The sequence below is a fragment of the Hyalella azteca genome, unplaced genomic scaffold (assembly GCF_000764305.2).
Source record: "Hyalella azteca isolate HAZT.00-mixed unplaced genomic scaffold, Hazt_2.0.2 contig11811, whole genome shotgun sequence".
NCBI classification, from domain to species: Eukaryota; Metazoa; Arthropoda; class Malacostraca; order Amphipoda; family Hyalellidae; genus Hyalella; species Hyalella azteca.
This window is the reverse complement of record NW_025941794.1, coordinates 115,064-127,092: the sequence shown is the minus strand read 5'-3', so window position 1 is coordinate 127,092 and position 12,029 is coordinate 115,064. Positions and strand designations below refer to the sequence as shown.

At 39.3% G+C, this 12,029-nt stretch overlaps 1 protein-coding gene across 1 annotated transcript; it reads left to right on the top strand.

Annotated features, from left to right (window-relative positions):
* The first annotated feature begins 32 nt into the window (after positions 1-32).
* LOC108681197 (innexin inx2) lies at positions 33-10,427 on the top strand. The gene is made up of 4 exons (XM_018170202.2): positions 33-764; positions 2,806-2,991; positions 7,048-7,237; positions 7,821-10,427. Exons 1-4 carry the CDS (start codon positions 232-234, stop codon positions 8,022-8,024), a joined length of 1,113 nt encoding a protein of 370 aa, XP_018025691.1. The 5' UTR covers positions 33-231; the 3' UTR covers positions 8,025-10,427.
* The last annotated feature ends 1,602 nt before the right edge of the window (positions 10,428-12,029 follow it).

The following is a 12,029-nucleotide window of genomic DNA, read 5'->3' as shown; positions in this document are numbered from 1 at the left end:
TCAAGAGAATCTCGGGCCGACGAAGGAGGAGGCGGTCAGGCGGCTGGCTATTCAGTGTTGGCAAGAAGTCAGAGACGGGAGGACTGTGCTGAAATTGCTGCGGTGATGTGAGATTTTATCTGATTTTGGGAAGTGATTTTTTTTCGAATTGAAACCGATTTTGATCATTGTTGTATGCATATTCTGGTATCAGTTACATTACCTTTTTTCGACTAGCAGACGACCGTTAAAATGGTGCTCAAGTATTTAGCAGTCGGGCAGCTTCTGAAGCGGCAGAAAGCCCGCGTTGAAAATGTGATGTTCCACCTTCATTACCGCTACACATTCATAGTGTTCATGGTGAGTAGTGCCCTAATATCTGCTAAAGAGTATTTCGGCTCTGCTATGGAATGTTACTCTCCCAGAAACTCAATACCACAAAATGTCTTGAACACCTATTGTTTCTTCACATCCACGTACTCGGTTACGAAACATAACCAAACGGGGGTTAGTGTTGTGTACCCAGGCGTTGGACCGCACGACAATGAAGATGAAATCGTCTACAACTCTTACTATCAATGGGTGCCAATAGTCTTGTTTCTACAAGCTTTGTCGTTCTACTTGCCACGATTTTTGTGGAAGAACTTTGAAGGAGGATTGTTTACTTCGATACTACAAGGCTTGGATCAAAAAAGCCTAAACGATGGATCGAATACTCAAAAGTATCAAACTCTCATGAAGTACATGATGAATCACGTCAATATGCATAAAAACTGGACAATCAGGTAAGTCCGCATCTCCTCATTTGCTCTGTTTATTATCTGATTACAAATAATGCCTGAGAATTTTTTATGATAACCTACCCAAACCAACACGGTTTAGCAAATAATGGAATAGCATCGTCAATAGTGTCTAGGCTGCATGACTAATCATATTACTTGTTCTGTGTTAATTTTACTATGTTCGTTGTACCTACGAAAAATTACCTAACAACTCACTAGACTAGAGACTAGTATGAACCGTAAATGAAATTAAGGCCAAAAAAAAATTTAAATATTAACACGTTTAGTGCGGTACGACTCACCGGTGGGAGCTGGTATTTTTTCCTGATAAATTCCGTGATTCATTTACTTATTTGTTTGGATCTTGTTAAGAATAAGCACCGACGTTATCTGGGCTGCGTATTCTTAACAAAAACATTACTGAGATGCTTATTCTTAGCAAGGGTAATTAAATGAATACGGTACATTACAAACAAATTAGGTATTTTTAGACATTTTTTTATTAATTACAATTTTATGTAAAAAAATACATTGCAAAATAATTAATCCCCAATGACAGTCATAGTGGTACTGAACCACAATACCAGCACCTCAGCACCTGAAGCTTCAAAAGCATTTTTTGAGAAGCGATATCGCCCCACGAATTCTTGAAGATAAGAATTTAAAAAAACTCCTTTTGCAGCCAAACATTTTCTTATTCTCTAAAGGTTTATACTAAGGTGCGTTTTCTTTATAAGGTCATTGCCTCATTGGTACTCATGCTTGGGTGCTTATTCATGACAAGATCAATTTTTTTTCAGTTGCGTCGGCCGACAAAAATTCTTGATGGTAGTACGACTTCATTAAAATTTTACAAGTGCGAAAAAAGTAACATAATTTTGTTGCACCGGAAATTACAAATTTACTAGTACCGGCATATATTGAATTAAAGACCTTTTTGTCCGCGGACTTGCCCGTTTTTAGGCTATCTGGCTGCCTTGTGCTGGTTGATCGTGCCGGACTCAACAACAAGGTGTTTATGAAATGAATATAATTTATCGAACTCATCGACATTACTTTAATTTCCTAGCGCGAAAAGGCGTGGCAAAAACCTCGTGGAAATGGAGCCAGCACAGTGGAGCATAACTCAGTTCAAAGACTGACGAAGCTTGCGAGTTGTCGGGCTATGGCCATCAAGCCAGCACATTCAAACCAAACTTAGTTCAAAAGCTAGTTGAATGAAATGCTTGCGCGTTGTCAGGCTGCGGCATCTAGCCAATTTATTCGAAAGGCCGTTCGTTGAAAATGCTGTCTCAGGCTGTGGTCGTTATGTGAGCGTAAGCCTAAAATATCGACCACCGCCATCTCGCAACTAAATTCAGCATCGGCGCACATCTGCGCAGTAAGTTATACCCTATATACAATACGCGCAGCCTACAACTGAATGGCGCTATATAAGACGTGTTTTCTTTTTATTCCTCTTGAGGCTTCGTCATTTATCTTCATTTATCTTGATGAACAATCAATGGCTCGAATGTTAGATGTCAGTTTTATTACTTGTTCCCTTCGATTTCGCACTCGTTTTAATTTAATCGATGAATTTGAAAAGTATTGCAATATACCTAGTATTCGACTTGAAATATTATTTGGACTGTTTCAAACAAATATTTGATGGTAAAATTGATCAGCTGTTTGACCTTTTGCGCGTGCGATTCATTCCTTTGTTATTTTGTTTCTGCATGACAGTGCATGCAATACTCACTTGGCCTGATGCAGTAAAATTTAGTTTTGTGGTAGCAAATAATACTTTCCAGGTGATAGCATAAGTGAATTTGCAGCTGGCACCAAGTTTATGAGACATAATAAGAGAAGGGCTCCCTGACAAATGTTTTACTTGCTGTTCCAATTTTTTCTCACTTATGAGACGCTTGCATTCAAAGTTGTAGCTTTATCTAAAACCTGGATTAAAAGCAATGAATGATTTTGTGTACCTACCTGTTTTATTGTTGGCTTGCGTTCAATGCTGTAATTGACTTCACCAAATAATGGGTATGGTACGTTACAGATTTTTCGTGTGCGAGCTGCTGTGTCTGGTTGTGGTGATCAGCAACATCTACATCACGGATTGGTTCCTGGGCGGCACCTTCATCGCGTACGGCTCCGAGGTCTTCAGCCTTCAAAACACAGACTCCGACCTCCGCCAGGACGCCATGGATAAAATATTCCCCAGAGTCGCCAAGTGCACATTCAGGTATGTAACTAACACATTCTTAGAGATGGCTCAGTGGTTAAAGTTCAGAGTACCAGGATTGGAGCAGCGAGGTGCGGGTTCGATCCCAGCTCTGTGCGCCAGTTAATGGTCAGAACCGGCGAGGAAGCCGGGTTGACTTGGAGCAGTGAGTTGTGAGTTAGAGACCGCAACAAGCTGTGAATGTTCGACGATGTTAAGAATCGGCGGCAGGCCTACAGCCTAATAAACGCTGAAACCGCGATATTATTATTACATGAAATCATCCCCAGTCGCCATGTATGTTGTAATAATACTTAATTTGTATCCGTCTAGCTATGGATGTTTAAAAAGTATCGAACCTTTGATCAGCATGCGTACATTTATTGATTTAGAATTTAAAACTTTAAACTTGCAACCCTTCAAAGTAGTCTCCTTGGTGATGAAAGTGTTTCTACCAACGCGACGCAATCTTTGGAAACACAACTGGAACGCAGTTTTTGGAACTGTGTGTAGGCGGCCCGCGGAATTCCGCATGATGTATTTTCTTGACTTAAATAGGGTTAGTTTTAGTGGCATTTCAGTTTTAGTTAAGAGATGAAGTCATACGGAGCTGCGATGTATGGTCAGAAGAGAGTCTGATGACCCGCAGCAATATTCGATGCAATATTGCCTTTTGCATTTTTTTGTCATGCGAAAACGTAAAATGACATGTTACCGATACGTAAATTGACACCATTGAAAATAAAATCTGACGACATACGTCTTTAAACGGAGGCCTATTGATAACAAAGACGATATCTGCGGACGGGGAAAAATTCACGGCCGCGCATGATTAATTTGCTCCTCCGCCCCGTCACCAATTGATAGGAGCCTACCCGCCATTATTTCTTTATGTTCGATATTTTATATTCATATATTTATGTTCGAATTTATGTTCGATACTTTTTGAAATCACCTTGTTGTGATTTGTTCAATCTTCAAAGATTTGTTAATTAACATTACAGTATTTTTGAGTCAACAGTTCATTGATTACACTAAAAAATCAATACTGAAACGGGATAGATGATTGAATTGCCAGAGATGATACGCCTATGATTTTAAATTATGTTGGAGCTGCAAACTGGGTTTCTTCCATATCTGCAATGCCAGCTCGGAAGATTGATTTCGTCCTCATGCATTTTGTTTGTTGTTGCCTTATGCCATTATAAAAACACTCATGGAATCGAACTAGTTCCTAACGGGGTAATGACATGGATCGCTTGTACGCCGCGATGGAATCGGCAATCGACTAGCCCGAGGTTATCAAGTTTGATAAGTTGTGACACCTCGATACGAGATTATCATGTGTCGACAGAGAATATGTTATCTAGGCCTATATTTACGTGCCAAAACAATGTCGACTCTGAGTACTTGCTTCTGAAGTGATTGATCTTGTGAACGTGTGCGTTCCACTTTCTTACAGGATTAGCTTTACACTAACAATGATGTTATTGATTTCTTGTAATCGTGAAGTTTTTAAAGTATCTTTACATTTGTTTTAAAATTAACTTATAGACCATAGGCTGGATTCGGTATAATTTTCTTCAGTAGGAGTTTTAAACCAAGTATCCAATCATTAAATCTTTAGATGAAGCACAACACCCATCATCTGAATTAACAATGTTCGCTGCACAGTTGAGAAAATGTCGCTTGCTTCTATTCACTTATCATTTTACATTTTTACTGAAAATAGGCGGCGCTCAATCACAGCTGCATACTGGCTTCAGCATTTGCCCCTCTCTCCATGCTGCACATATCCTCTATGCATAAAATTCCAATTATCAATAGCGCTTTTGAAACAATAAAATAACATAAAAGTTAATGAGAACGAGTTGAGTTCATCAGATAATAACGCGTTCTCTCCTGAACTCAGGGTTTAATATGTAATAGCAATAGGTGTTTGCGAACTACAATGCAAACCATTCTGAAACTACCGCATTGTTTGTAAACGATTATTTAGAAGATAGGAATGAGTATGATTGACTTCATCCATTTTTAATGTTTCCATAATCACGTTGAGTGCATGTATGACTTTCACGCTAATTGATTACTCGAACATGCATTTATTGATACGCTACCTCTCCCTGGATCAACTATGAATATTGATCAGCCATTAGAGTGTCATTACGCTCAGCACTTCGATGACTAATCCTATCAACACCTCATAAATATGCCTCAGTTATTGAGAAATTAGTTTGAAACTCGAACAATACTTAAAATCATATCTGAGCATGTTTCTCAGTTGTATGAACGTGGGTTGCCTCCTTCTTTGTCAACACCTGTGCACCTGCTTGCCGGAAGTTCCTAACTACAGTTCACAATACCTGTATAGCATTCGTACCTAATTAATTACTGTCTTTGTGTCTTTATAATCGGGCGGTATCTCTACCGGTCGGTAGCGTGGATACGCAGCTCGTCCAACGTATTATCGAGAAGTGGAACTTCATTTCTGCTTACATGGAAGCCCAACGCTTCTTTGTAATCTTTCGTTTTCCTTACGTCAGCATAATTCAGTGCTCAAACTAGCCTATGAATTATAGCTCAATTTGACCGGAGATATATGTTTGATAAGAAGACATACGTTGAAAATTTAATCAAAATATGATCGGAAATATAGAGTAGTTCACAAAGTAACCTGTGTTGTATAAATAAATAATTATGTTTTGCGCTCAGCCTGTGCTGTAGACCGCCTGATAGTTCATGGTACTAGTTTTTATTAGCACTCGTCTTTTCCTTTGATACTTATTTTTATTGAGTGTGATTAGTTAGTGTGTTGTTGATTTACCTATTTAATGGTAAATTCATTTTCCGTTACATGTTTTTCATCTGCTGCTGAGATTTGCGTGTGATAACATCTACCATTGAGGCACACGAGTTGCATCATGCACCGGCAATGTCTCTTATAAGTGACGTACAAACGATGAACAAAGAAGCCGTTGGGCGAGTCAACGAACGCCGTCTGGTTGTCTCGCTTTCCTGTACAATAAATTCTCCTTATGCTGGTTAGCAGCCTAAGTTGAGTGTCTAGTGCCGACAAAAAAACACATATTAAAATGAAAAATGCCTATTTCGTCTGAAGCTGAGCATAGTCGTCCATTGATTGGCACAGTGGAAATATTTCATAACAATGATATCTAAGTAGGATAAAACAGATCTAATAAGCCGCATGACTGACTGACGTGTCTATACCGCCTTTGTTGTGCTATACCGTCTGGTCATGCGTATTGCTTGTTACCTACGAGTACAATGAAAAGTATAAATACCATGATAAGTATAATACCATACCAAGTATATGTATATATAAGTATACCAAGATAAGTATCGGTAATCTACCATGCGTAACACTATTTTCTAACGATGCTCTTTATTCTCCATTGATATCTCCCACTGAGGCAAATTTCACAAGCAGATTACAGAAATGAATCGAATTTACGTGATCGTGTGCGTTGATGTGTTCGGCTTTTTATTGTGCGATGTTATGAGATCAGTAAGAAATATCACTTTAAAACCATAATATAAGCATATATAAGTTAACTTTTACTTCAAGCATTAATTTTAATTTCGTTTTCTAATTTGGGAAACCCAGTGATAAACGTGTTCGCCAGTTCCCAGTAGCGTATTTATGAAGCGCTCTATTCAAGCGGGCGCGTTAAGCTCATGTAACTCAATAAAAACCGTTTCCTGTAGTTTTCCTAGTCCCAGAGGAGCGAAGAAACACTGAGCATCTGATCAGGATGACATTTCGGGCTCATTGCAAATGAAGACTCATTACGATGAATGGACTGCTTAACGAGTCTTTAATAGTGCCTATTTGAACTTCTACTGATCCTTAATACAAAATTCGCTTTTGGCATCCTTCAACGTCTGTAAGATATGTCAATTGCCAAAATAACCGAAATTTGAATTGGTTTATGATCCTATCGGAAGCGAATTCAAAGTTAAAGTCCAAGCTGTCTCGTGGTGAGCGCCCTAAGGTTTAAATTCGTATAATTTTGGGATGAATCTGCGGTATGTATATATATATATTTTTTTGTCCAGGAAATTTGGTGCATCTGGGAACATCGAGTCGCACGACAGCATGTGTGTGATGGCAGTCAACATCTTGAACGTGAAGATATACATCTTCCTGTGGTACTGGATGGTGCTGCTCGCTTTCGTCACCATCCTCTGGCTCCTCTACAGGATCTGTATCATCCTTTTCGCACCGCTGCGCACTTACTTGCTCAATGTAAGAACCCTTGCTTGCTCAATGTAAAGCCCTACTCGGGGTATAACGTATTGCTGTGTAGTTCAATGTAATTGTGGAATGGGTTTCGCATGACCTATTGCTCGTTACAGTCGTTAGTGTTAACTTATCTGAAGTCCGGGATATTTCAGTTCTTGTCAAACAATTAAGGGAGGCAATTAAACATGGCTCATTGCTTTAAATGTCAATAATTCATGCTATGAAAAGTTGGTTTTCACATAATTCATTACCCTTTTACTCTAATATTTAATTCGTGTCACTCGAGGGAAAACTTAGTTGTCATATTTATGTGAACAATCCTAGTCATATACGATGGAGATCAAGCGTTGTGGTAACGGAACTGCAGTCAATTTAATTTTCGCTCGCATTCGTACGCTCGCCTGAACCACGTTGTTGTTGTTAACGTTTTCAATGAGCACTAAAAAAGTTTTGACATATGTTCGGTTTATTAATCTTCAGCTTTGTTCTTTCTTCTGCCAGCCATACATCATGTAATTTCATTTATCTGGTGCCAATTTATAAAGTTTAAGTTCAACTAAACCTGAGCCTCGACTCACATTTTCAGTTCCGTGGCCGGCTGGCGGGGCGGCGGGTGGTTGGGATCGTGGGCTCGAACTCCTCCCTGGGCGACTGGTTTCTCTTGTACCACCTCGGACGCTGCATGCACCCCATGGAGTTCGCCTCCTTCCTTAAAGCCTATGCCGCGGAGATCACCGCAGCCTGCGCTCCACCACTGGAATCATTCAGCAAGCCAATGAAGGCGCAATAGTTTCCGCACGACGCCAACACTGAGACTCGTCTGTGCCTTTGATTTTAGAGTTAATTTTGTTGGCGCCATGAAAAAAATTCTCACTGTCACCTACAATTTTTGTGCCATCCTTAAGAGTAATGCGATATCATTGTGCCCTGAAAGTTCTAGCCGTAGCAGCCTGCTAACGAAGTTGTCTGTATAAGTCCTGAATGGTGCCAAGAAACGCGAAATGATTATATTTTCTTCATATTAGCCCGTTTTCCATCGATCCACTTACATTTCGATCCAGCGCGTTTGTAAAGGTCAGGTAACAAACAATTATATAATCAGTCGACAAAGGGTTAAGAGGCCACCTTCGCACAACGTCACACTTCAGTCATATTCTTTTCCGTGGGTAAGAACGATAGACGGAATAGCAGCCTATAAAGTCTAGTTCATTGCGCCGTATGTCCACAGCCTGGTGGACATACGCAAGCCTAGTTGCCCCAAAATTTAGACAGGATTTCAGTGTTGCATGTAATTGATATTTCAATGAGTTTTATCATATTCTTAATTTTCAGCCTTAGTGGCTAAGAAATGAGCGTTTGATTATGCGTCTTGAAGTCCTAATGAACCGCAAAGTCTTCTTTCTGGCCTTTAAATGTGTGGGGGTTCTTGTGCTTCTGGGATATCCAAAAATTCGATCTTTACTGAAAAATCCCTCAATTCATTCAGTTCACAGTTCAGTTCAGTTCACAAACATTTTCATGTTATATTCTAAAATATTCTAGTGAGGAAAAAATCTCCGCTACAAAAGTTGCGTCTGAAAAATGACGATTCGAAGAATGCCATGTGATGAACTTTCAAGTTACCTAAAAATAAGTTCCTATAATTGGTGTATCTTGCAATACTATGTTGCGACGGCTTGCTTGGGGTGAAAAGGCTTGTATTTATTATTCATAGATGATAAACAGTTCGGTGATGAGTTTCCTCCCTGATATTATTAATACTATTTATAATGTTTGCCTTAGATAAGGAAGCGTTTCCATTAGTTAAGTATTGTACTCGACTGCTTGTTGTTTTAAGTATTTTCCATTCCTGTGTAACCATGACATAATTAAACGATCATTTAAATAGAAATTAAGAGTAAATTGTTGTCTTTTGATGATGCCTATTCCTTAAAGTTGAACTATCTAATGAGGCGCAGTGGTATATTTGTTGAGACTTCTGCAGGATTGAATACTCTATATTTCTTACGATACTTCTGATCTTCTAGTTGTCAGGCGGTATTGTTTTATTTTTACCAGTATTTTAGTATTCAAAGTTTGGAAACTTGGAATTAATAGCGTACTCATGCATGTCGTGCAAGCTCTCACCTAGTTAGTATCTGCCAATAGTAAGGCCCTTCTGCTGCTTACCACTTAGTTGGACTTTATATGGCGTGTTGAAGTTGTAGCTCATTCTGTGGAGTACATTTCTTCTTTATTTCAGTACAATCTTTGATCAGAATGAAGGATATTAAAGATGCTGGCTCTAACTCCAAATGTCGTAGATAGAATACTCAGATAGTCATTGAATAAAAGAGTATTCCCGTAAATAATTTACGATACAAAGCAGCCGTCTTGTCACTACTAAAACCACTGCAGAGTGACATAACACTGCGGTTAAAAAAGTTATACTTGCAACAGCAGCTGCCGAGCCGGCATTGGATTGCGGACTGAGGACAAACCTGGAGAGAATAGCTTTCTGAAAAGTATGCAATTTTTGACATGAATAGTTTACCTTCTGCGATCCCGGAGAGTGTATGGAGGAAATACATATTAATTTATAAGACTGAAAATGACAGGAACTAAATTATTATCATTTCCCTGTCGTTGTAAACAGAGAGCATACCAGTGCTTGCTCGTTTGTGAGTGCCGCGCTGAAGAAAAGGACCAATAGCTCGTATAAGTTGACTCCACTCCATTACAACTAATAATTATCGGTGCGTTCTAAATCGTCTTTTCAAATAGCGTATTTTATATGTATTTGGAAATTGTGGAGCATTGATTTACTGGCATAAACTTTCTTTTTGGCTACGCAAGAAAGACAATATTCGTGTCAGTTTATATAAAGGAGCACGGCCCTTTCCCGGTCTTCAATTTTTGGAACTCGAAGAGATGACTGCGTAATCCATCTATGTTATTTAGCATCGATTGTAAAGTATACAGAAATTGATGGATGGCTTTACCATCAAATCCGTAAATTTGTTTGTTAGGAAAGACTGCAACTCACAGCTCTCAACCAGAGCAACAATGTTTCGGGTTTATTGTGAAAAAGATAGACGATTTTAGGTAACACTTCAAAGGTGTTACTGAATATTCATCTATTATATTTTTATATCTTCAGGTAAAATCATGCATCTTGTTTACAGTTCTTTGATTAGTAGATGTACTCTCTTGCTTAAATGTTTAATTTCGTCATTTTTTGCACCGAAGATTTCGTAACAAACTCACGACATGCACAAGCACCAATACTATCGTTCATTTCTAGCGTTTAGACGTTCAGTGGTACGCTGATTAGTCCTTGAATTACTTGTGTATAATTAGATGTAATATCATGCGTACAGAGCCTGTGCCTCCTCTGTGTGGAATGACATTAAGACTGCCTCCTTTGGGTGATCATTAAATTGAGAATTACAATAGCCGAAATAAGGACTACAGCTACACTTGCAACTGCTGCTATACTTTATTACTGCGACCCTAGGATTTCCGGTGCAATCTCTAATATTGCGTTAATTGCGTTAGATATCTTACCTACACATCGATTTTTAAGTCTATACTTAACGCCTCTTCTGTTTGCTGCTGCCGTATTTAGTGTCGCAACTTCGCAAGGTTAATGCTGGGAATCAAGTTCACTGTCAAATCATATGCCGATAAATTGGAATACAGAATATGATCACATGAAGCATCCTTGAAACTAAGTTTATCAGTTAATCAGACTGTATTCTTTCTCTGGTTGCAGTTGCTCCACTTCTTCATCAGTTCTAAATTCTTTTGCCTTCGAAAACCTTCGAAGATTTTTCCTGTGGATTCTCAAATAAAGTTTATCAGCGATTATATTCGTGTAAATTCCTTACACAACAGCAGTTGAATATGGTGTAGTAGTACCTGGCCAGAATTGAATGCAGTGGAAGATCGTGACTCGTGAGTGTACCTATATATAATCTTGGCTATAATTACTAAAGAGATTACTGGAATATGAAAGAAGAACCTACACCAGGGGTCACGATTATTAACTAAATAACCTGCGGGTCCACTCATCAACGCAACAACGCTTCGCTTCGCGTCACCGACATGTGGAACTCTCAGACGTCATGCAGAGCCAACGCTGAGCCTAAACATGCACAGCTAGGTAACCTTTAACATCAGAGCTACGATGCCGCGCCTACTCTTTAGCGCCGACATCGTTATGTTATGTTATGAGCGAGGAACGCAACGTCGAATTAATAATAATAATAATAGCACTTTCAGCGTTTAGTAGGCCGTAGGCCTGTCGCCGATTCTTGACATCGCAGAAAATTCACAGCATTTTGCGGTCTCGAACTCGCAACTCACTGCTACAATTCTGCTGCGCTTAACAGCCCGGCCTCCTTGTCGATTCTGACCAGAAGGCAGAAACTGTCGCAGGTAGATGGGATCGAACCCGCACCTCTCTGCGCCAATCATGGTACTCTGAACTGTAACCACTGGGCCACCCTGCCCAGTTGAGGATTTCAGCAGCCAAACTCAAAATTTCGTCTGATACTGAGATAAAACTATTCACACTTTTATAGCCCTCTCCTGCGTGTGCTGGCTAACCTGTTTTGCTCACATATTTTGCTTCAACATTACGCAATGCCTACAATTTGCTCTTAAAGGTTGCTTAATTTGATGCATCGTTATGATCATCTCTGTATTTTTGCAAGCAGATAAAAGTGATATTGGATCCAATTGGCTCCATGTAGCAAACAACATCAAATTATCGTTTTCACGAGGTTAGGCAACTCTAATGTGGTATATGTTA